Here is a 27,396-nt window from a genome sequence, read left to right as displayed (position 1 = left end):
GTATAATACACTGCCTCTTCCCATAAGAATTATTTCATTGATCTTATTAAAAATAACTGTAAGGACTAGCATTATAATTTCTATCAGTAGCTTTTCAAAACTTGTGCCTGTTATTATTCGGTTGAGAAGCTTTTATCATCCAGTCTGCTGTCAAGAAATCTGTAATTTAAAATTTATAAAACAGTTATATTACTGGTTGTTCTGTATGGTTGTGAAATTTGGACTCTCACTTTGAGAGAGGAACATAGGTTAAGGGTGTTTGAGAATAAGGTGCTTAGGAAAATATTTGGGGCTAAGAGGGATGAAGTTACAGGAGAATGGAGAAAGTTACACAACACAGAAGTGCACGCATTGTATTCTTCACCTGACATAATCAGGAACATTAAACCCAGACATCTGAGATGGGCAGGGCATGTAGCACGTATGGGCGAATCCAGAAATGTATATAGAGTGTTAGTTGGGAGGCTGGAGGGAAAAATACCTTTGGGGAGGCTGAGATGTAGATGGGAAGATAATATTAAAATGGATTTGAGGGAGGTGGGATGTGATGGTAGAGACTGAATTAATCTTGCTCAGGATAGGGACCAATGGTAGGCTTATGTGAGGATGGCAATGAACCTCCGGGTTCCTTAAAAGCAAGTAAGTAAGCATATAAATTTTTCAAAACCTGTGTTCAGTTAAGACTTAGTAAATTTGTTTCCATCTTTAGTAATGTTCGTAAGACTTTTATTATCTCTACCTACAGCTGAGAAAATACTTTGAATATCACAAAGTTATTATTCCGTCACAATTTAGCTTCTATCCAGGAGAAAACTATTAAGGATGCAATTGATCTTTTGAGGGCTATACAGAATATTCGTAACTTAATGTGCAATATTGTAGGAGCTTATTTATTGAGTAATTCTACAGTGATATAACTCATCACACCCCTGTACTAAATCAACCATTACGAAGATAATAGTGTATAATTGTTGGCTCTTCTTGCAGCATCGAGCACTGTAACATCACTGCATCACTCACTCAGCTTATAGCCAGTGACGAAGGGACATGCTACTGAAAGAGTGATCACAATGGATGTAAATACAATATAGTACGTTCTTGTACCTACTGGCAACTGAAGAAATACTTCAGTGTTGTGTGATCATGAAAATGCCACTCATATATTCTCATCAAGAATACACTGATATTGTGTTCGTTTACAGATTGTACAATGATAATGCTGCAGCTGCTGCCCAGGAATATCAGATATGTTTTCCAGACCCAAGGCATCTAATCTAAAGGTATATATACATAAGCCTACTTATTGGGATTTAGCTGAACGTGGAAATGTTCCAAGTTCTCATGTATAACATAAAGAAGCGCAACTAAAATGATATAAAGACATAAACCCTGCATTTATTGAGATTATAAATGAAAATCCACGTTAAGCAGAAGAAGAATTGCTGCACATCATTCCACATTTGGAACATACTACATGTATTTCTATTATGTATACCCTGTGTAGCGTCTGCAACCTGAAGACTTCCCTCATTTGAACAATTGTCACTGGCTAATAGCCTATCTGGAAACAATTAGAAACCTTTAATTTACAGATGATGCAACCTTCACCAGGGACGGAATGTACATTTCACGAAATGCGCACATGTGAGCATTGCAGAATCCCAGTCAGATTAGACAAAGGAGTTTCCAGCGTAGATTTAAAATAAATGTGTGAGGTTGAATGCTGAATGTTCAACTGTTAGGTTCTTTAGTTGTTGAAGGGAATCTGGTGGGAGCAAGATATGAAGTGTTTGTGAGGAATGATTTAACACTCTTGTTAGAAGTTCTCTAGACAGTGCAGCAGGAAATGTATTTCCAATATGACTGTGCACCAGCCTATTTTACCTGCAGTGTGTGAGGACTTTTGAAGCAACTCTATCCAAGTTGCTGGATAGGTCGTGGTGGATTTAAACCCTGGCCCCTGAGGTCCCCAGATCACTCACCTCTAGATAATAAATAATAAATATGGTTTATTTAATGACGCTCGCAACTGCAGAGGTTATATCAGCTTCGCTGGTGTGCCAGAATTTTGTTCCGCAGGAGTTCTTTTACATGCCAGTAAATCTACTGACATGAGCCTGTCGCATTTAAACACACTTAAATGCTTTCGATCTGGGCCGGGATCGAACCCGCAACCTCGAACATATAAGGCCAGCGCTACACCAAGTACGCTACTGAGGCCGACCTCACCCCTAGATTATTACTTGTTGGGTCATATAAAAAATTTGGTATACGAGTCCGAAGTTGAGAATTAACAGTGCTGCAGAGTACTTGACATCATCCCGTCATTATTGCGGAAGCCTTGCATTCAGTACTACGTCAAGCTGAAAAGTGTAGGAAATCTCAAGGAGGAAATTTCGAGGCAAACTGGCATTAACTCCACAAAGTTTCATCTATTCACTGTATCTTTTAATTTTTTATTATTTTTTTGTTTAATGTTGTATGGTAAAAAGTTCTTGGAAGCTTATGAAGAGCTGCTCTTCTGTTATTATTTGTATCTTTTTCATGTCTTTCTTTTTCGAGGTAGAGATAAATTTTTGCAGGACTTTGTTAATTTCATAATAAGAAACATATTTTGTGTATTGTGGTATTACTGCCCTATTTTAACATGTACTATCAGAGAAATAATTGTCAAAATTTCCAACTTTAGATTTGTGTATTTCATAAACTGCTAAAAAGTTTACTAAGGTATGTTAAGGAATTCGATGTAGAATTCACTAAGGAATATGCACTTAAAATGTTGCACATTAAATTACGAGCATTCTATATATGTGACCTCCGAGAATAAAACTTACAGCTATGTCATATTTAACGATCTAAATAAGGCATTTGATTCCATTCCATATGATGTATTATTAATAAAACTTGCATAAAGATACAATTTTTTTTTGTTCATATTTGGTTGAATGTAGCCATGTGGTTGAAGTAAATGGGATAAAAACTGCTGAAGCTGCAATTAAATATGGTCTTCCACATGGCTTCATTCTTGCCCCTTTCTTGTTTATTATTATAATGAAGTAATAAATGATTTGCCATGTAATGTGTCAGCTAAATCTATAATGTACTGGTACATTGATTATACATTTTTTATTGCACATAATATTGCTGGGCTTAATTTTATGAAACATGTACTTGCTGTAATAAGAAAGTGTCTTTCAATTAATAAATTTGTATTCACCTTGATTACACAACTTTTAACACTTTATCACTTCGGAATATAAAGTATATAAAATGCTTTATATTCCGAAATAAATTTGTGGTTAATAGTGAGAAAACTCAACATGTTAAGTCTTAATTTGAAACAAGCTCCTAATAATCTGGAAAGTGGGCCTGTAAAGTTGTCAGGCCTGTATCTGAAATCAAAATTAAAGTGGAACAGTCATGTAAATTATGTAAAAGACTTTCTAGACTAATTTATCTTTAAATAAGTCTTATCAGTAACATTCCCAGATATTATCTAAAACATGTCAGTTTTGCACTGTTTGAAAGTGTTATTAGATATGGGCTACTGTTATAATTATGGAAACAATTCTGACTTTCCAGACATCTTCTTACTGCAGAAAAAGACAGTTTTGTATTTTAACAATAACACCACTCAGAGCATCTTATATAGGTAGATTTATTTTTGAAAATGAAAAAATTTGACAGTGTAGGTTGATCCAAAGATCAACCTCCTCATTTTGATTTGTGTCACATATTAAGATGAGTTTTACTATGAACTAGTCCAAAGATCAACCTCCTCATTTTGATTTGTATCACATATAAATACGAGTTTTATTAAGCTTAATGCAACCAAGTGTATTATTGACAAAAAAAAAAGTTACAAACTGGTAGTACAATATAAAGGAACTTGTTTTGTGAGCTCGATATTGAACACTAACAAAAACATACAGGCAGTATTTCTTCACTTTAATAGATTATACAAGTCCGAAGATCATCATCATTTCAGGTTTCATAAACTTACATAAGCTTCTTACGTCTGTCTCCTTAGATGGATTTATTTTCACAAGTACTGTGGGAGGAAATGCTATGTCTATTTCGCTGGTTTGTTTCTTAAAGAACCCGAATGATTGATAAGGACCATCATAGGAATTAAAAGCAAGTACCCCCCTGATGGAGGGTAACTGAGTCAGCGGTATGACTATCTTGAACAGCTGATTTTTTGCCTTAGGTTTTGTTGAACTGGCCACATGTTGAATTGCTTTGGCCCAATTTGAAACAAAGTTTTCAGCATTTCTTACAATGAAGAGGACATTTGTTATTGTTTTTAACTCGACACCAACATGTACTAGTATAGCTTATACAACACAACGGCTGATGCATTTGCTTACAGTTTCATCTACATTAAAGATATTGAAACCAACATTTGCAGGATTACCAATAAATGTGTGGCAGATAAGAAAATCCAACCTTCCTAAAAACGGCCCCTTTTACATAGAACTCTTCAATTTCAAATGTATTTTTTGCATTTATACCACGCTGTTCACTGTATGAAATACTACATTCAGATAAAAAATTGACGACACATTAAACAAAATATTTAAGCTGTTTATTACAATTGAAGACCTCTCTCGAATAAGGATGTAGCCAGCAAATCTATAATGCATGTTTCAGGAGAAAAGAAAATAATTTCAGGGGCATATTTCGTTAGACCTACATTTACTAGTAGAACCATTTGATTAATCAAGGATACAAGTTTATTCAGCTATTGGATGCATTCATTTATTGTTATAAATGAATGCTTCAGAATTGCTTTGAAACGACTTCAGAATACTGTATAAGTACATATGTCGTTATTGCTTTATTGAATTATTTATTTTTGATCCAGGGAACAAATATTTTTATGTACTTATTTATTTATCTGGGCGGCCGGGTGGCTCAGTTGGTAGAGCAGCTGGCTACGGACTGGAAGATCCGGGGTTCGATCCCAGGTGGTGACAGGATTTGTTCTCGTTGCCAAACTTTCAGAACGGCCCCGAGGTTCACTCAGCCTCCTATAAAATTGAGTACTGGGTCTTTCCCAGGGGTTAAAGGCGGTCAGAGCGTGGTGCTGACCACACCACCTCATTGTAGTGCCGAGGTCATGGAAAGCATGGGGCTCTACCTCCATGCCCCCCAAGTGCCTTCATGGCATGTTACGGGGATACCTTTACCTTTTACCTTTTACCTTACTTATTTATTTATCTACCCTTGTGCCATCAATAAAAAAACATGTTTTAATTATTTTTAATTTGCACAGTCTTTGTGCACAAGTACAAGCAGTGTTCTGAAGTGCTTTTTTCACCGAAGTCACATATTTCATTAATTTGATGTTACACTTTTTTTTTTCGAGAGAGGTCTTCAATTACCAATTTATTCGACAAATATAATATTACTCATCACTGTCCACCGTATTATGTAATGCGTTGCTGTTAAACTTTCATTTGTCAATAATACAGATAACTTTTGTGCACAGTTTCACATTGTGTGAGGCATTGTTATGTATTATTTTAAGAAGGAATAAGGATAGAACTTGCTATAAATTGTGAAATAATTCGTATATCCAAGAAAAAATGAAAAGTAAAACTCTTTTTTTTCTCTTCCGTCCTGAGTACTTTGGTCAGTGTTTACTTCATGGGCAGTTCTTATTTTGGATGGACTGTTGTTATTAGACATCCCCCAAATTTCTAGCTTGGCACTCAGATCATGAATGAGGGTGAAGTGGGAGAAGGTAGCATATTTCTGTTGAGGATGTCACTCCTTATTCCGGCGTCTGTGACCTAGCATACTGGTCATTTACCCAAGCAGTCAGTCAGGTCGTGATGGAATTTGTAGTGGACACATTAGACGTTTCAGAGGGATTTTCTCCGGGTACTCCCGTTTCTTTCCACCAACATACTCCACCTCCACTTCTTCAGTCTGTTATCTGCAATATTAAAAAAAAAGATGCCGATACAGGAAGGATTTAGGACTCCTTGGTCTAAGGCTTAAAAAAAAAAAAGTAACTGTCCGGGGTTTGAACCTAGCTCTGTTAGGACTTTGGCAGTATGGCCTACTTGTCAGCATTTTGATTTATGAATGCCACCTGTCGGAGTAGACAATTATCGCATATATAGGATGCACAATGTGCCAATGTAAGCCAAAGTGTATGGATCCGTCTTGGGCCTAGCTCTCGAAAAGCCAAGTCAAGACACTCTTTACTGTGTATTTTATATTCATATGAAATAGTAGCGCAAATGAGGAAATCAGATATTGAAAATGGTATGATTTTGGAAGAGGAATGGATTTGTAAGAATGTGTTGTGAATAATTTAACAAACCGTGGCTTAAAATAGTTGTTGTTTTAGCTGTCTGATATTTAAATCAGAAAGTGCAATATCGTTTATTTAACTTATGTCATTAATATCGTGATTTAGTCCAATGAAACCGAGTTGAGGTTTTAAAAATCTCATCTGCTTATTTTTCATTTTACACATTCTAATTAAAATTAGGAAATTAGAGAAAAATTGTAGTTGAATAAGATTCAGAATATATACAGTACAGCTTCAGAATTACCGGAAAAAATAGTTAGAACATACTGAAAAAATGAAACGAAACAGAATTCCGAAACAAAATTCAAATACTTATGAAACACAAAGGCAGAGGAAACTTATAAATATTATAAAAATATGGTTATTATTATTATTATTATTATTGTTGTTGCTATAATAATTATTATTGTTATAACAATAATAATTACCATTACTGTAATTATTATTATCATTATTATTATTATTATTATTATTATTATTATTATTATTATTATTATTATGAACAAGTATATTTACTGAAATAACATAAGACTATAATACATTATATATTATGTAATATAATTTAATTTTATTCACAGACTAAACATTTTCTATCTTTTCCTCTGCATCATTGCCACTTTTTTTGCATAGGAAAGAAAGTTAATATATATTTTTAGAACTGTTATAATTAAAGTAAGTTATTTTTTATTACTGTCGGCGTCATGTTTCTTTAATGGATGACAGTTTTGGAGAGCATGGTGGCACTTAATGATTGGCAGTTGAAAATTCTTATCAGAAGTGTTCCACTATCTTTCAGAGATAATTAGTTTGTAGTAGCCAACACAATCAGAAGTAGAAATGTAGAATGCCTGTCTTTCACCTCCTAATTGCTGATTAGACATATATGATTGAGTCTTGGCAGATTTGCTGACTTGCGATCAACAAGTTGCCTGCTTTATGTACGTTCATTTCAGTTGTTAAGAGTGCAGTAGTGTGCTGGTAGAGTGGGTGTGCGGGTTGCAGATGAGAGTTATTTAAAAGGTGCAGTTGATTGCAAGAAAGTGGATCTCTGTTATGCTTTCTTTATCAATTAATGTTTGAAATACATTCATATTTTTATACACAATTTCTCTTCACGAACATAACTTTTTTTGAATACATATATGTTTTAAATTTACAGGTGCAAGTATTTTAAACATGCTAAAATATAATTATTTTCAAAACTGTAATTACATCCTTGTCATAGAGATTTTTGTTTGTTGTGGTGTATTGTATTTTGGACTCCTGAAATAATTTTAAATGTTTATTTGAATTACATTTTTGTACAACCGTAAAATATTACCTATATTAAATTTATTTTATTTTTTCCCCCCTTCATATTGCTACAAATGTCCTTCCTAAATATATTGTAATTGACTTAGTGAAGAAAAGAATTATAGTGGCATTTATGCGGACTTCTTCCATTGATTAAATTTATGAGCAGAACTTAGATCCATTCTCTGGAAATCCATGTTTTGTCTTTCAACAATGGCAAAAGCCAAATCTAACATTTCCTTATTTCATTATGGTTTTTGTTTTAGAATACAGTATTTCATTTATATGTAGCTTATGTTGTAGCAAATTTATTTTTGGTCCACACTTGTGGAGTAATGATTAGCGCATCTGGCCGCGAAGCTAGGTGGCCTGGGTTCGATTCCCGGCTGGGACAAGTTACCTGGTTGAGGTTTTTTCCGGGGTTTTCCGCTCAACCCAATATGAGCAAATGCTGGGTAATTTTCGGTGTTGGACCCTGGAGTCGTTTCACCGACATTATCACCTTCATCTCATTCAGATGCTAAATAACCAAAGATGTTGATAAAGCGTCGTAAAATAACTTACTAAAAAAATTATTTTTGAACCTATCAAGTAAATTCAAGTAAATGGCTGAAGGTTGTAGGCTGTGAAGTCGTAGGTTCGATCTCTACGAAATATATTTTCAGATTGACATTAACCCATTAGTGTTCAGTGGCAACTTCAGTCGCCTTTTTTTTTAATTGTAATAAACTTAATGTTAGGCGTAGGTTGACACTATTTTTTTGTGACAGAAGCTCTTCTAGACATACTATGTTCCCATTATCTCAGGTACAATCCTTCATTTCGAAGTCAATTGTTGGGGAGTGCAAACGCGAAATTCTGTAGTGATTTTGAGTGTATCTACATACATGAAACTAAAATATAATTATTGTTGTTAAATCTTACTTCATTATTTCAAATCTCACTCAAATACATTTCAGAATGTTTACTTAATATTTTAAAGCTAGTTTATGACAATGATTTTATTGTTGGTATATCCTCCTGCAGTGTTATGAAATCTTGTTTACCACTGAGCACTATAATATGCAAAAGTTAGTGCATTTCTTTCCATATGTCAGATGATAATTTACTCTCTGTGAGCCAGATTTTCAACGCCATAAAAGTGTTCTCTCTAGTGCTCGGTGGCAACTAAAGTAGCCATGAAATTTTAGCGTGTTCTGATGTTTATAGAATTTTGTAGTATTTTTCCCATTACATGAGTGATGCATAGATCAGGTATATGTGAAGAAATGTAGAAAATTAAAACGAAAATAGTTCTGAGCACTAATGGGTTAACATCTGAGTTAAAGTGTATAAAGCTTAATTTCATAATATATGAAACCAGAGTTAATTTGCCCATTTCCCAGTTCTGGATAATATTTTTAGAATACCATTATCATATTTCTGACGTCTGAAAATTAAAATCTTTTGAATGTAAATATTGAAGAAATATCACTTAAAAAAGAATGCAATTTTTTATATTAGCATTTGGAACAAAGGTAGGGAATCTAATTTTGAATGATCAGTATGCTATAATGACGAAGAGTATAATATTAATTCTTTAAGTTTTTATTTTTTCTTGGAGACAACTGCACATTTTGAATTTCTCTTGTCATTTGTTGTTATGTAACTCACCTTACATGTGAAATGTTACAGCAGTTTATGTAGTAGTGTTAAAATTGTTTTACTTAAAACACATATTGGTATCAACATTTTGTAACTTTATTCTTTCATGTAAAAGTTCGAAGCAAGAAATGAACTTCGTAATATAATTTTACTTATGTTCACGTTAACAGAAATTTAGTTATGATGTAGGGTTGTAAGTGACTGACGTTCAGATTTTTAATTTTAAGATACCACTTTTCTCATATTTTGGTATTTTGTGAAGTCTTCTTAAAAGATACAAACTATATATTCACAATTGAAGACGTAATTCAGGTAAAACAAATGCAGTATTGGTAATATTGTCTGTAACTTTTGCCATATTAGGAGATGTGAGGATTATTATCATTTGGGACATTATTCACATTTTAAGATTCAAATTTTACAAGCATTCGCTTTCCTGATATTTTTATGTTCAGTGAAATCTCCGCTAAAGGTATAACTTAAAATTATGTATTTACGATTAATGAACATAATTAAGATAACACTTCTGTAACTTTTCTCATAATGGGTGAATTACTGTAACAGCTAAAAGAGTTTGTAAAATCATGGCTGACATTGATGAAACTGCGGAGAATGTTGCCAATCCTTTTGGTGATGAAGATCCTCCGGAATTTGTCCCTCCAACTCCAGAACAGCTTCTAGCTGTGTTGGATCAGCTAAAAGGAATTAGTGATGAAGATCGAGAACAATTGAGACAAGAGCTACTGATGGGACAACAGCCTCAGGAGCCAGTACAACCTCCTTTATCTACAGAATTTTTTGTTCTCATGTCTATGTTCATCATTCTTTTCATTGGCTTCGGTAAGACATTTAATGGATATTCAATAAAGAGATTAACATCACTGAAAATCTTCTCAAACTTATCATTTGAGTGATTGTTCTGTATTTACATAGTTTTCCTGTTTTTTTTTTTTTTTGTACTATATTTTATCAATTTGTAAATGTTTGTTCTAGTCGTGTAATTGACCTGTATTTAGCTAGTTGTAGTTATCTTTATTAATTTTCCATCAGTGAGTGAAAAAAATTATGAAACTCATATTGGCTATCATGATTCTTTCATCGTTCTCAGTCACCTTGCTTGACTATTCTTCAAATGTTGAAAGCACATTTTTTGTGATATTTCTGAACAAATTTGTTGTAGGCTAATTGAACCGGACACTGCAAAAAGCCCTCTATTTTGTGGTTGTCAGTGTTAGATTTATTCAGTTATTATAATATTAAAACTGTAATATTTTCTGTTTATTGTAGTGTGATTATTTTTCCTTTACTGTACTGATATTGATTGCATTAATAATCGCGCCAAAATAAGTACAAAATTGTGATAGAAACGAGGGCTGTTTAGTCTGTATGCTTGTACCAAGACTTACTAAACCCAAAATTGCTTCTGTCTTGAATCCATTGGACTGGGCTTTGTTTATTAACCTTGTCCATCACACATGCGGTGTTTTATGTCTCGGCTGCTGAGTGTGCCACAGATGGCAGCACTTGTATTTCAAATCCACTTCCTAAAACGTACATAAATTCTTACCCTTACAGAAGTTGTTGGAAATTCCGTCCTTCTTCAGGTAAACAGAAATTATGTCGGGAAAACACATTCTGATTGACATGATTAAATTTGATCACTGTAATGTTTCTGATTTCAATTAATATTTGAGGAGAAAAATTCGCTCCAGCATCCGGTGTTTTATAAATCCATAGTATTCTCATAGCTAGCAGTGCATCATAACTGTGGAATCCCGGCCAAATAAGTCACTCAACTGAGTGTGCTCCTAGTATAATGGCAGTTGACACTAGACATATACGTCAACATATATGCCTAACTTGGAGTCGGGCCACAAAGGGAAACACTGAAGGAGGAAGATTCGATCCGGTGCTGTGGATTGAATTCGGCGTAGCTCAGTGGTCAGAGCGCTTGGTACATAGAACCAAGGACCCTGGTTCAATCCCCGGCGCTGGAGCGAATTTTTCTCCTCAAATATTAATTGTCAACATTACAGAGATTATTCTGTAGGACAAATGAATAAATCTATAATATTTCTGATTTCAGTTATAATATTTTCCTTTAGTTCTTTCAATATATGAGGATTTGTATTGTTAACTGTGTGATTTTGTAGGTGTGTTTTCAAGATTTGCACCAATGTCGTCTAGTTTTTCCTCTGTTAAAACTGTACATTTTCGCTCGTATTTTTTGTTTTGTGTTGAACCAATAGATTCATATTTTTGCACGGTACCGCGAATTGTGGTTGTGAAGGAGGCAGTTGATTGGGAAATGTCTAGTAATTCCGCATGCACTTGACAAACTGATTTGTATTTAAAATAACGTTTACACAGAAAAATGCGTTGCATTAGAGTTAACTGTCTAAACCACCGTTGCAACTAAATATATACTGTCGTGAAAATGTCAGGGAATAGGTTCAGATAGATATTGTTGGGCAACAGGGGAGGAGAGGTCCAAACTGTTATCTGAAAGCAGCTGCTACCTAACCTACGTCACAGTCACTTTTTTAAATCTGTTGTTGTTTTCTAATGCCAGGCATTTGACAATAAAGTCATTTGACCTCTTGCACTCCAATATTTTTCAAAGATATTATCATGGTCAGTCACTTAAGCACAGATTTTGAGGTGTTCCGAATCCATTCCTTGATTTGAGTTGCATAGTGGGCAGTTAGGGGACTGATATATTCCAATTCTATGCAGTTGTTTGGCCAAACAATCATGGCCTGTTGCCAATCTAAATGCAGCTACAGACGATTTTCGTGGTAAATCGGGAATTAACTGTGGATTATGATGCAGAGAGTTCCATGTTTTCCCTTGAGATTGTGTTATCAAATTTTGTTTGTTGAAGTCTAAGTATGTAGATTTAATAAATCTTTTCACAGAGTAATACGTAGATTTAGTAACAGGTCTGTAAGTAGCAGTGCTGCCCTTCTTTTTGCTAAAGCATCCGCATTCTCGTTTCCCAGGATTCCGCTATGGGACGGTATCCATTAGAATACAATTCTTTTATTGAGTGATATTAATTGAGAGAGCATTTTAGTTATTTCTGCTGTTTGAGATGAAGGTGTGTGTTTAGAGACTATTGATAGAATAGCTGCTTTGGAGTCTGACAATATAACTGAATTCTTAAATTTATTGATGTGGCATAGAAGATTCCTGAGACTTTCACTTATTGCAATGATTTCTCCATCAAAACTTGTTGTTCTATATCCAAGAGATCTATAAAGTGAGAAGAGACAGCACGTAACACCTGCACTGGCACCTTGTTCTCTGGAGATCAAGGATCCGTCGGTGTATAAATGAAGCCAGTTTTGTGGAGGGAACCTAATATTAATTGTCTCTAAAGACAATTGTTTCATTATTTCAGTGTTTACTTCTGATTTCAGTATTTGTTCTGTTAAATTTAGATTATATTCTATATTTAATAGAGTTAAAGGGTTTGGTTTAATTTGTAAGTTTTCTTTTAAATTCGGGATATCGATTTTCTGTTTTAATTCTTGAACCATGGATATGAAACTTTTTTGAGTTTTCAATCTACAGAGAGAACTGTATGAATGCCAATTGTTTCCTGGTAATCTGATAAGTTTTTCATATTGAATCAGTGCTTTTTCTTCTATTGTCATTTTGATACTGTTAATATTAGTGAGGAATCTCATAGAATCTATTGGGGTTGTTTTGATTCCACCAGTAATGAGCCTGAGAGCTTGGTTTTGAACATATTCTATGTCGTTTATGAAAGATGAAGTAATTAAAATTTCTTCGCAGTATGTTAGCACTGGCTGTATAAACATTTTGTATGTAGTGTTCAGAGTATTCCTAGAGCATCCCCATTTCTTTCCTGCTAGTCTTTTTAGAAGGGAGAATCTTTTACGAGCTTTTTCAGAAATGTATTTCAAATGGTTGCTCCATATTAACTTACTATCAAAAATAACTCCAAGATATTTGGATTTGTAAGTCCTAGGAAGGTGTTGACTATTGTATTGGATATTGAATTCTCTTTCTTTTTTACCAAGTGAAAATATTTGGTAGTTACTTTTGCTTAAATTGAGTGTCATCAAATTTGATGTATTCCATTCATGTAGTTGATTTAGAGCTTTAAGAACAGAATTTTGAATTTTGTCTCTATGTCTGTAAGATCCAGAAGTCCACAAAACTATATCATCTGCAAATAGTGCTGTTTTCATACTTTTTTAAATCTAATTTTTGTTATGGAAATCAGGAATTATTTGATTCATAGAGTAAAAAGAAGAATTGCATGATTAAGTTTAAAAGTATTGAATTGTGTACTCAATTGTATTTATGTTCTAAAACATTAAAATTTCATTGTATTGGTTTAATGATTAATGAAACCAAAACCTTTTACAACCGTATATGGGTTGCTAAGCATTAACTCTACGTCTCTATATTTGTGAAACACGTTCAAACCACAGCTCTGCCAGATATATTATCAGTTTAATAATCTATTTGCTTTATCTGCTGGTTAATATGTTGATTGCATAATCTAAAACATTTGATTGAACATTGATGTTACAAAGATCAAGTGGTAATTTAGCTATAGGCATTTCTTAAGTAATATGTTTGTAAAAAATGGAACAGAGGGCAATAAAACATTTTCAAGTGTTTTTTATTGTCGGGGTTTATCTCTGTTTCTTTTTCACTTTATCAACACTTGATCCAGATTTCATACTCCTTTGCAGTATCAGTTTGTCTTATATTTTACTAAAGGAAGTATCGTGTGTGCACTAATTCGACCTAAAGAAATAGTAATATGGCTAGTGAAGGTGAAGAGACGATGGAGAACACAGTGGCAAGTGAAGGAAAATTAGATCCAATGGGAGAAAAATTAATACAGATGCTAACTCGTCTTAACGAAAATTTGTCACCAGAACTTAAAACTCGCTTAAAAGATATGATGTCACAATATGAAACACTTGGTGACAGTGAAAAGGAAGATTTCAAACAGGATTTGAAAGATAAATTGGCAACTCAATTTACCACTGCTGCAAGAATTCGATATTTGCTGGAAATGTGGCATAGTACCATTATTGTGGGTTGTATAGCACTTGTTATTCTTATTTTTGGTATGAGTCTTCAGTTAATAGTATATTGATTTTAATGTCCTAATAAAACTGTATTACAGTTTTCTTACTTTTCAGCTTTAAAAGGTGGTGGTGGTCGTGGTAGTGGTACAGAGTGACGCATTTTCAGTGATCCATTAAATATGTTAAATAATTAAAGAAATTGTAGCAAACAAAAACTATTTTATTGAAACCAATGTGTTTTTACATTTTGTTGGAAATGTGTCTTGGGTATTATTTTCAAAAAATAATGTCCTCCAGATGTTCGCCAGCCTTATCAATAACTTACGGAAGCTTTCCATCACCTTTTCGGGAAACTGGGGATCAATGTTGTCACTTCCCTCATGAATGCGTGTTTGCAAGTGATTGATGTTGCAAAGTCTGAAGTTCTCCAACTGTTAGATTTGAGATGAGCCAGACCCAACCATCTGAGGTCAACAAAGAGAAACAACAAATTTATGAGCCTATTATTCCGTATTTTCGAGAAAAATATCAGATAGAAGGCACCTGGGAAGTACATGGTTTAATGATCGGAGCAAGGGGCACCATCCCATGATCAACTGTAAACACTATCAAAACATTTGGCATCCATGACATCATTCCAAAAATAATTACTTCAACCATTAAAGGGTCTGTGGCAATTCTGAAAAATCATTTATACGGAATATCATAATCCCCCCCCCCCTTTTCTATTCGTTAGTGTGTGATTGTTTCAAATATATGTACAAATTTGTTATTTCTTAAATTTAAGCTCCTAGTTCACATTTCAATTTGACTCATCTATTTTACTGTAATCGTTATTATTCTTATATGTGTGTTATTCTGTGTTTTTGGCAACCCAGGATGCCTGGGCAGACTATTTCTTGGAAATAAATTATATTATATAATAGGCCTATCTTAAGTAAAAATTCGCCTAATTTCTCATTAAAAAAATATCTAACGAAGACTGGTTTATTTTGCATTCTTAGAAGTAAACTTTGACAACCTTTGTCTCGTTGGGATAGCTCTTGCACAACTTGAAGTCTGTAAGGATGAAATCTGAAATCGTCATGTAAAATGCGTCCAAAAGACTACTGCGAGAAAGTTGTAAATTAAACTACTGGCATGTGGACAGAATGAATAGGACTCGACATCATAGCGACAACCAGGGTACGAATTAAGATTTCTGATGGGGGGGCAGGGATAGAATCCTAGATAGAGAATACCAACATAACATTATTATTATCCTCATTCAATACGGCTCAACGCTTGTCGCCCTGAGTTGCTTGTCTTGCATCTTGATCATAATAATAATTATTATATCCATGAACAAGCTTAAGGTAAGATGTGTAATTCCTAAGTTATTGATTGTTGTCAGCTTGCCGGTGATGATAATACATCAATATTATTTTCTTTGCTTACTTTATACTTTATGAAGTATACTCGTATTAAATCAATAAAATTATATTTTGTGAGGGGGATAAAAGTTATCCCTGGCAGGGATGTTAATATGAATTTATGAGAGGGGGATAACTTTCCAACAGGTGGGATATTCCCCTCCCCCTCCCCCCATTAATTCGCACTCTGGTGACAACAAGCACATCCCTAATATTTTCAGGGGTTTCGGTAGTGTTTGAGTGTAGATATTGTTTGTATACAGTTCATCCATTTGGTCGCTACTATTATTATTATTATTATTATTATTATTATTATTATTATTATTATTATTATTATTATTATTATTATTATTATTATTATTATTGCTACTATCACCACCTCCACCATCGTTACTTTAAAGTGAGTGGAATTAACAATTATTAAGATTGTGCATTGCCAGATATAGATGTATTACTGTAAGAAGAATATAAGTATTAAAAAAAACGAAATTAAACATAATAATTATTACTTCGAATTTTTCGACACATAGTCATAAATATGCAAACATGCTTTCTGTAAAGGCTCGAATTTAGTGCTTCCAGCTACGAATTAAGCTAATCTTGATTCAGTTCCCTTAGAGCGGACAAGGACTGTCCATTGTCTCATGTTTGTTAGAAAAAGAGGAAGAAATATTTGAACATTTATACTAGTTTCAGTTGATTTTTTAATTATATTTTCTTCTACAAAATGGACTGAATTGTTATTCTCTGTCGGAAATTAGCCCTGTAATTTTACTGTATGTACAGGTTGGCTAAGGAAAACTACGACTTTCTTTCTATGGATGTTGGAAAGTAACAATACAATAACTCGTGAATGTTTAAGTTGTTGATTTTAAAATTACTTTATATATTTCTGTTGTGTAAATACTGTATTTTATTTTATTATGCAAGTGTATAGGTTCCCATTGTTGTTTAATAATAAGGTTAAAATAAATTAGAAATAAGTATCTACAGTTTGAAAGAACTGTAAAAGAGTTGACTTTTTATTCATTCAGTAGTAACACAGGTCTGTGAAATTAAGGTTCATAAAACTTTTAAAAAGAATTATACTAAATTCACTGTTGTTTGAGGTGCTGAGTCCAAAACTGAGATCAGTTTTTCTTTATCACTTATCATTTTTCCAAATTTTTGGTTGGAAGTTTTAGATAAAGTAAATGTAGCATTATTCTGTTGTTTCTGTCATGTTCCTTACTCATAAACTCACCACAAATATAACAAAATTTATCTCAGGAGTTCACACAACATTGAATGATTGTGTTGAGCTGATGGGGGGGGGGGGGGAGTGGCGAATTGGTTTCGTGGTTTCCCAGGGCACTAGGACAAATATCGGGATGACACTTCCACACTTAGCATATTTCACATCTCACTGCAAAGTTGAGGTTCGGTGTTACAGTATAACACAGTCTTCCAGACTTTGTTTGCAATGACCACTAACAAGTTACATACACTCACAACTAAGAGAACTGTTGTTTGAATGCTGTAAATTGTCATCCCCATTTTGTATATTAATATCATTCAAAGATTAATTTCAATTTTGTGAAAAAAATGTCAGTGGCGTTTTAAGTGTCATTTTCTGTTTTAGCACAAAAAAAAATACGTAAGGGACTGCGAAAAGTTTCAAAAAAAGTTTTTTCTTCATTGCAGGCCTATGTAATTATAGCGTGTGTGTGTGTGTATGTATGTGTGTGTGTGTGTGTGTGTGTGTGTGTGTGTGTGTGTGTGTGTGCACACGCGTGCACATGCATCAATATATGTATGCATGCAGTACTTTTTTTCTGGTGGAACATGCCCGAACGACATTCTGGCACCTTTTCGTTGTATTTTTCATCACGGAATCGATGTGTGTTAATTACGTTTTTAACGTAACTCTACTTTGAACTCCACTTAGGCCTTGAAAGTCTTAAAGTTGGACGAAAAGAGTGTTAAAAATGCCAAAATTCTCATGCATTGGACAGTAATCATCTCTCCATCTGCTATAATATATTCTACACAGAGTTCCACCACATTTAGCTTCAGAAGAAAAGCACTGTGTGTGTATGTGCGTGCGTGCGTGCGCTTTTTTATGTTTTATGTTATTCTGTATAATTTCATAATATTGAAGAACATATTCTGAGTGCTGAACATAACTGTGTAGTATATACTTAATCAATTTTATGTTCCAGTATTCTTTGGATATAAGCTTTATAAAAGCTTGAAAGAAAAAGAGCGGAAACGTGATGAGAAGAAGAAACTTCGGCAACAGAAGAAGAAAAAATAGAACATCTAACATGATAGTAGATATCAAGAAATCAAAGGACATGGATCTAGAGATGGTGTTTTGGTGCATTGGGATCACATGCAAACAGAATAGCAGATATAGAAGTTCAAAGAAGTGACATACAGCTTCCAGTGAAAACGAAGATTCAGGGTACATGAGGGAAATGGCTTACCCACTTGAATATGGGCAGTAGGAAATACATGAATGAAAACCGCCATTGAAGTATTTTATTCATATGATGCCTCGCCAGTCTTGACATTTTCTTCTGTCTCTTCATATCAGACATTCCTGTATATTCGTTTATCCATTGTCCTGTACATGTTCATATTCTGAAATTTAAAACATCAGGGATGTGCGATATTTTTTTCTCGTAGTAAAATAGTAAAAGTGTTTTTATAGGTCACTAATAAAGAAACCCTGACCTTTAACTTTGATAAACTCGAATATTTTTATTTCTAAACAGAAACAGATGAATTTTTTACAGTAACATTGTACAAAGTAAGAGACATTAATATTTTGTGTTAGTAACTTAACACAGTACTAACACAATATAATTACAGTTATTTAATGGAGTGTTTTTTGTAATTTTCCACAGAGGTTCCAATTGTTACAAAATCAACATAAACACTCTCGTACTTAAATGTGTAAATTTGTATGCATATTATTCAATTGCAAGTTTTTTTGTATATAAAATATTTTTTACCTGGCATCATTAGAAATGATCTCCCTTTAATTAGCACTTGTTTAAACACAATCCTTCGAAATTATATATTGTGTGTTGGTCAAGTGTCGGTTAGTGTGCACCTATTTCTTACTGCACATATTTAATTTGCATAAAGTTTCAGTATGAATTTAGTGACTTTCCTACTCGTCTATTTGGAAAAGTAATTAAATTTTCACAAGTTGAAGAAATAATTTCATAATAGAAAAGTAATTTTAACAAGATATGTTACTTTGTAAGATTTTTTTTACTAATGTACATATGCAGTAGCCTACCATTAGGAAATTCATTTTAATAAATTTTATAGTACACCGAAAATATGTCTTTAATAATTGAATTTTCATTATAATTCTTGATATATGAATTGCGTAATAATTCATAAATAATTATATTTTAAAATTGAAAATGGTGTTACAAAATATGTGTCAAATGTTTACGGCTATAGTGTTTAAATCTACAAACTAAGGAGTGCAATTGTCATTATGGCAACCTGAATAATATAAAACATGACGTCATTTGTTGTCCCATATAGAATTTCAAATGGAAAAAAAAAAACTTGCATTTGTGACTTTATTTTAATTCACATAATTGAAATATAATGGTGATGTATCTTTGATCATTATAAAGATATTACTTTTTTTCTGCGAGTTGATAAAATAGCATAATGTTAATTGCAGGAATAACAACTATTTATCACAGGGTTTCAAGTAACTTTTTAAATAATGAACAATAGTGAGAAAGGTTTGTACATGATCTCATTGCAGTGATATTTGAAGTCAATATTATATACTTATTCTTCAAGTTCAAATGAAATAAATAGTTCCCAAAAAAAAAAGGATAAATTAAAAATATTATACATTAAAAAGGCAGCAAATAATTGCTACATAAATAGTCTTCCCATGGATTTGATTAGCTACATATTTCTTGTAACATCAACAAATTCAGTTACATTCCATTATCAAACTCAGTAGTATTACATATTAATTTGTATTATATTTTAATAGTTTAATCTATATTTGTGCTTGAATATTTAATATTTTAAGTGTGTTCGTCATCTTATGATTCTGTCAACAGGCATTTTTTTATTTAAATGAAAAATGGAACACAAAGTATATACACTGACTGAGAACTGGATTATATAATATATGTACACTTCTCTTAGATTGCTTATACAGAAATATATACACACCTGAACAAAAATATTCTAATAAAATGGCAGAATGTACCAAATTAAAGGTGTGACTGATACTTCCAACTTTCCTTCCTATCAAGTATTCTTACAATTTCAGGTCTAATCCTGTGAAATATACTTTGACTGGGGAGCATGAACACTGCAAGTAATTATTGGACCAGTCTTAAAGTATGCACAGTTTATAATTTATAATCTGATAGGAAGTAATTTGTGAGAGTCTTTTAGAAACGTACAGAATCAATACCAATGTTCGTTAAAAGTTAATCTCTGTTTGGTAAACTTAATATGATAGAAGTAGTGTTTGTCCATTTTCACGACTACTTCGAACAGAATGATGAAAAAAGAATGTTAGTGTTATTTATGCCTTCCTAACTTAATTGTAGTACAATATATTGTCAATTTAAGAGGAATAGATTTTATTCTGAACTAAGTCCTGTGTAACGCCAAAGCTAATTTACTATTTTTTTCATTTTTGACACACAGCCTGCTAATCTTTCTTCTCCGTGGGTATTCCTCAGATAGGTTTTTGTGTGTTTTAGAACCGAGAAGGATCTCTCTGCAGAGAAACTGGAGACCGGGATAGTAACTATCAGTTGAGACAATTTGTAGAGTTAGGGAATACATTGACCAAATCCAGGGTTACTATGCACTGGCAGAATTTCAATACAGTTTCTTTGTGCATATCCATATCCCTAAATATAACAGTCAGTTCACTTCTTAAGCTTTCAAAATCGAAGAAGTTTCCGTAGTTTTCCTTAAGATATGTCATCTCTGATTCCGGAAAATGTTTTTGAAAATATTTAAATTTCCTAGAATCCAATAAACTCGTAAATTTTAATTTTGGAATTTCTCGAAACCATTGTTCAGTGTTCAACTTAATGATATCTATAATTTGGAAGAACAACGTTCTGTAGAAAGACTTTCTTTCTTCTCTGGGATAATATCAATTCGAATCTTTTTCCTTAGGGAATCTTCGTTCTTTTCCTTATCAATACATTTATTCCAGATCGAGTCAAAATTCTCACAGAGTTCTGAGAAGTAACGTATTTTGTTTTGACAAAAGACAGTATCACAAATCTTCTTCTGCAAAATCTGAAATAGAATATCAGTTTCTGGAAATATCGTTGAAAAAAGCCAGAAAAAAATTAAAATAAAAATCTTTCAAAATTGAGTGAAAACCATGAGGATTACAGGCTGTTTCATTATCCCATTTGTCAGCATTATCAATAATTGAACTCATTACTTTCACAATAACATCATGCTGTTTATATAATATAGTTTCTACCAGCCTTCTGTTATGATTCCATCGTGTTTGAGCTACAGTTGGAAATCTCTTATTCATCTCACCATCAAGTAAAGTTGTTCTTTTCGTTGATTTTGAGAAAAATGCCCCGAAACTTGAAAGATTGTTAAAAAATATTTTATAGTATTTTATGAAACCAAGAGACTGATAAAAGACTAAGTTTAATTTATGCGCATAACAATGAACAAAAATTGGTTGAGGACACTTTTGTTGAAGACCATTTTTCTTTTCGGCATCACCACTACACCATCATAGATTTGGGATTACAAGTTTCTTGTCGCAGTGAAACTCTTGTACATCTTGAAAGACATGCTCTGTCAGGGCAATAGCTGTGCGACCATTGCTAACATCCTTAAATCCCAGAAACCTTTCTTCAATAGAGCCAGTTTTTGTCACGTACCTAACAGTAGTCGACAGCTGGGGCTTAGTTGTAATGTCTGTAGTCTCATCTAAGATAATGGATACAAAGAGGGATTACTCGATTTGTTTTTTTTTTTTTTTTATTTCTGCTATCATAAGTTCAGAAATAGATGAAATTAGATCATTCTGCATATCACTAGACAAACCAGAAAACGTTTGATTAATGTCCTTCAGCTTTATACCACCTTCAGTCAATTCATTAAAAGCCTTTATTTAACGATGTTTGTGATTCATTGTGCCCTCTAAACTCCTGCTTTCCTAAAAAGCATACAACTCTGATCATATGGCTAAATATTCTGTTCTTTTTAATTTTTCGTTATATGCATCAATTGATTATCGAAATTGCTGGCTTAAGACAAATTCTCTTCTTGTACTGCCAAATTGTTTTAATTATTTGAGACTTGTGTATCTTTTTTTTAGCTTTATGGAAATTGTTTAAATCATCGAAACCATTGTTCCAAATATTCTTCTCAGAGCTCGATAAAAGACAGGGCCAGTAGAACAGTTTTTTAAGTTTAGTGCATCCACACAGCCAGGGAGCTGCATGGTATGTATTTGTGTTAAAATGTCTTGTATAAACCTTAACAACATTTAACCTGAGTACTTAAATCATTAAGAAGTTGTGTAGACCTACCGTTTTCTATTATTTCTGATTTTTCTTGAAATGAAAGAGAGCTAAATGAATGTAATAAAAGTTTCTCAATGGCACATTGACAAGTAACTGGCTCAGCACAACTCTGTTCTACGTCACCATCCAGGCAGCCACTCTCAGTCTCCTTGTTTCCAAGGCGTTACATCATCACATGAAACCAAGATTCCTTGTGTATAATAAAGACAGCTGTTTTGTTCATTCATTTACAAACTCACACAAGATAATATTTAGGAAGTTCTTCCCATAATATTACACTGTAAAAGCACGTAATTACATTAACCACAATCTTTTAAACATTACTAGCTTGCACTAAGGCTAACGAACTATACTCAACACTATACTCTAGATCATGAGCGAAGCTGTCGACAAGAGTGCTTCCAAGACTTGTGTATACATGCAATCCCATGTCATAATGCTGCTATGTGAGACTGTGAGAATGTGAGGCGGCCAGTTGACACAGACCATACTGTCGTCTGCAGAGCAGGCGAGAATAGCATTTCTAAGACTTGACATAACGTGCATGCAGAAGCCCAGTTTACTTCTTCATAAATAAAAAGTAAAATATAGGCATATAGAGTGTAAAAACTATTCTAAAACTGAAAATTAAAGGAAAGCGCTGCTTCCACCACTTCCATTGACGCCTCCCCACTGCCATAGTTCATGAATTTGAGTTCCGTAAACTGGGGTTACTTTGAACACAGAGGAAACTTTGAACATTTTTTTCAGAAAATCGTATTTAGGTTTCTACGTGCTGCACTTGGTATAGATGGAGGTAAATTATCATAAAAATCATTCTCATACCAAATTTACCTCCATTTAACAACTGTAGCATCTAGAAACCTAAATAAGATTTTCTGAAAAAATGTTCAAAGTTTCCTCTGTGTTCAAAGTAACCCCAGTTTACGGTTCCCTTTCGGCAATGAAAATACATTTTCTATTAGTTGATAGGACACATATTTTCCATAGTTTCAAACACCTGTCACCATAATCTTTTAAAATATGAATCATGGTAATACATATTTTTGCATGTTCGTGAAACGGAGATACTGGTATATAAAGTACTGACAATTTCATAATATGAACTCGTGCATTTATTTTATAAAATGTGTTAAAAATAAACATTGTTACCAAAACGAAATATGGCTTAGAAGATATTGTTGATTGGTTATTTGAACACTTCTTGCATTTGTTCTCACAGGAGCAGCTAATTCCATTATATATGCACAATGTTTCTTTTATTGTTTTGTATTGTTTGCAGATATATAAATGAACTTATCTTCAATTCGAATTCAGGAGCCACCGGTGTAGCTCAGTTGGCTAAGGTGCTTGCCTGCTGATCAGGAGTTGCGCTTGGGTACGGATTTGATTTCCGCTTAGGCTCATTTTTGGTTGGGTTTATTCCGAGGTTTTCCCCAACTGTAAGGCAAATGTCAAGTAATCTATGGCGAATCCTCGGCCTCTTCTCGCCAAATACCGTCTCACTATCACCAATCCCATTGACACTAAATAACCTCGTAGTTGATACAGCGTCGTTAAATAACCAAGTAAAAAAAAAACTCGAATTCAAAGTTCAGATGATTTAAATTTGAATTTGCAGTGGTCATATACAGGGTGGAAGGGGACCGATGCATCAGAATTTAAGAGGTGATTCTGTATGTGTGTAGTGAATACCTACCCACTTCACTTGCATGATTCGAGTTCTGCATAATGCTGGTAGATGTGACCCATTTTCAAGTTGCACACCACTTCGGCGGACCACGTTATGCATGATGTGTATCTGTGGAGAGTTATGTCGTGTACTAAAGTGAGTGTATGTGTAAGTGTAGTGTAGGGAGTGGGTGAGAATGATGATGAAGGTGAGAAAGGGAAAAGGGGAAACCCAGTGCTGGCACGTAGCCTACTTCTGTCGAATAGCACTAAGGGGGCCACCAGGCTTAACATCCCCATGAGACAGATGAATCACTATCAGCAGTGACATATGCCTTCTCTTCATATGCACTGCAGAGAGATTTGGGATTTAACCCAGGTAGTAGGTTTGGAAGTAAATTCCGAAAAGACAAAGTATATGATTATGTCTCGTGATCAGAATATTATACGAAATGGGAATATAAAAATTGTAAATTTATCCTTTGATGAGGTGGGAAAATTCAAATATCTTGGAGCAACAGTAACAAATATAAATGATACTCGGGAGGAAACTGTCCATTCCCCACCGCAAATGCATCAGAAATGCATAGTGACAACCCCATCACTCCTGTCCAGACGTCATCTGATCTATCTGATTTTTTAATTCATATTATTTCTTGCTTTTATTCTAATTATGCAGATGAAAAACTCGAAAGTGTAAATTATTTTAAAATGTTCTGTCTTTAATAAGAGATGGAAGGAGTTTATATTTTTTAGTGATGGACAGAATCGAATAATCTGTTCTCGAGTAATATTAAGAATCAAATAAAAGTTCTCGAATACTTTTATCATTCGAATAACGATTTGATTACTCACTGGCAGGTTCTTGCTTCTCGGTTCTCTTATCCAACATCGAGCATGACAGCGATTACGATAGCAGTGACAGCAGTGTATTGTGCAAGCACAGAAGTTTATAGCCTATATATTTTTTTTCATTTTTTCAATCACATGCTCTAGCTATCTGCAACTTCCGATAAAGATGTACTGGTATTCCTGTGTTTCATAATTAGACAAGAGAAAGAGGTGAGACAGAGGGGGACGATTATTGCACATAACTACTCATGTTTGTAGGCGAGGTTAGCGGAATGTATACGATTGATGAGCATTCAGTGTTCTTGAGAGCTTCCTTATCTATACTGTTTCTTCCTGTTCTCATTCTTCACTTCTCGCAGCATCTACCATCTGAGCAAAGTATTCAAATACTTGTTCACGATTCGAGATATACCTCGAGAACTTACAAGAATCAAATAATTCGTATTTTTGTATTCGAATACTCCCATCACAAATATTTTTTAACAATTTTATAAAATTATTAATCCAGATTTGAATAATCAATTTGTTGTCATGCTGCTTTGTTTTTGCTTTCTTTATTGGGAAAAAGCGAAAATATATACGAAAAAATTCTGAAACGTAAGAGAGTGGTCATTTTATGCATAAATGATGAAATACTATTATTTTTGCATTAATATTATGTACGAATTTATTACTTGCAATACATGTTCATGTCTTTGATGCAAGTTAAAAATCTTTTGTGAAATGAAAGGTCTCTGTAATTAACCTTTTACATGTTGTTAAATTATATGTTTGAGACATGACATTGTGATTTATATCTATGAAAATTATTAATAAATATGTCTATTATGCAACTACAAGTTTTTCCTGTGTGTTTCGGGAATTATTTGTTTTATTCCGTGTGAGCATAGCTATTGTTGTTGTTGTTTAGTCAACTGTCCGAAGATAGGTCTGAACCTCACAAGTGGTACCAACAAGGCACCACTTATGAGACAACTAGGCCAGGAGATAATGGAGTAGAGTGGCCATAGCTATCTTAAATTTAATTTAAGATGGTTGTAATGTGAGATAATTATATTTGAAATATGCAAATCTGGCTTTCAGGTAGAAGCTTCCTGTGAAGCAGGCTTGAATAATTTCAAGGGAAAAATTGTTCTGGGCCGGGTATCGATCCCGGGACCCTTTGCTTAGCGCACGAATGCTCTACTGACTGAGCTACCCCAGGAACTATACACGACACCATCACAATCTCAGCTCCAGAATAATTTTTCCTTTGAAATTATATTTGAAATTGTTTCAGTACTTTTATAACTTGATTTAATAATATAACAATTTGATATGCAACGAAATTTGCCTTTATTATATTTGTCATTCTTTAACGTTTAACTGTGCTTTTCTTAATGTACATATTATCTAGACTGTGTTCTGCAGCAGTATTTACTGTTATATTCGGAAATTCTGTTGACAGAGTCATATGTATTTTTTAGCGTTACCGTTGTTTCACTTGTCTAATTATCTTACATTTCCATTATATGTGTTGATAGTATATTTTCCTCACTTGACATTCTCTCTTAGAAGGAAACGTCATTGCTGCGTAATAACAATAGTTTTCAATATAAATTACAGAATATATATATACATATTAATTAAATGCGTTGAAGAAATAGAACATGCCTGTAAAATGCTTTTTGAGGTAGACTGCCTCATGAGTAGATCATAACTAAAGCAAAAAATATTTTAATATAATTATTTTAATCCTTACATTGCATGGTAGAAAAAAATATTTCTGAAATGGAAAAGTCATACCGGTACTCAGAATTTGATGGGTCAAAAAGGACAATTTTCAGTAGTTCTAAAATAAGATATGGAACAATTGGAATTACTTTTATGTAAAATCTTAAAATATTTTTTAATTGAATGACAATTGAAATTTGGGTTAATCTCAATAATAGAGTTGTTCGTTTTTTTGCTTCAAGGTGGGGTTCTCTTCGTTAGAATTATTACATAAAAACGAGTTAATTATGTAATTCATTTATGAACATATAGTTTTTTTCTATATAAGAATTTGTATTACATTAAGTTAATTATTTATTATTATTTTGTTTCAATTAAAATATTATTTTTAAATTCAAAGAAAAAAGAACAGGGTTGGGAAGTTACGCATAAAAAATTAATTTCTACATGATGCGTGAAATACGCGTAAAAATGCGTAATTTACACTACATGGCCAAAAGTTTCTGGGCAGATGTCCATTCTCAACTTACCTCTGATAGAAATGTTACTAGTATGAAGATGGTCCGCCTTTTGCTGCTGTCACTTTCGCAATTCTTCTGGGAAGGCTGTTCACTGGGTTTTGGTATGTTGTCACAGGAATTGACTTCCATTCTTTTTGAAGAATCTGTAGCAAGTCGGGAGCAGATCTTGGGCGTTGTGGTCTCACTTGCAGTTGGCGTTCCAACTCATCCCAAAGATGTTCGATGGGATTAAGATCGGGGCTCTGAGCTGGCCAATCCAGTTCTTCAACTCCCATGTCATAAAACCATTTCTATAAAGACGCTGCTTTATGTACTGGAACATGT

At 33.5% G+C, this 27,396-nt stretch overlaps 1 protein-coding gene across 3 annotated transcripts; it reads left to right on the top strand.

Moving 5' to 3' along the window:
- The first annotated feature begins 7,167 nt into the window (after positions 1 to 7,167).
- LOC138702456 (uncharacterized) lies at positions 7,168 to 26,445 on the top strand. Of its 3 annotated transcripts, none has more exons than XM_069829928.1 (3): positions 7,168 to 7,266; positions 9,830 to 10,105; positions 17,957 to 26,445. In XM_069829928.1, exons 2-3 carry the CDS (start codon positions 9,850 to 9,852, stop codon positions 18,049 to 18,051), a joined length of 351 nt encoding a protein of 116 aa, XP_069686029.1. In that variant the 5' UTR covers positions 7,168 to 7,266; positions 9,830 to 9,849; the 3' UTR covers positions 18,052 to 26,445. The 3 variants fall into 3 exon arrangements, with proteins under 3 accessions (XP_069686029.1, XP_069686028.1, XP_069686030.1); XM_069829927.1 differs by having other exon boundaries at positions 7,195 to 7,348; XM_069829929.1 differs by lacking the exon at positions 7,168 to 7,266 and adding an exon at positions 9,553 to 9,577.
- Positions 26,446 to 27,396: the final 951 nt, after the last annotated feature.

Source organism: Periplaneta americana, chromosome 1 (assembly GCF_040183065.1).
Source record: "Periplaneta americana isolate PAMFEO1 chromosome 1, P.americana_PAMFEO1_priV1, whole genome shotgun sequence".
Classification (NCBI taxonomy): domain Eukaryota; kingdom Metazoa; phylum Arthropoda; class Insecta; order Blattodea; family Blattidae; genus Periplaneta; species Periplaneta americana.
The sequence above is the reverse complement of the archived record's forward strand: the minus strand, read 5'-3'. Positions and strand labels throughout refer to the sequence as shown.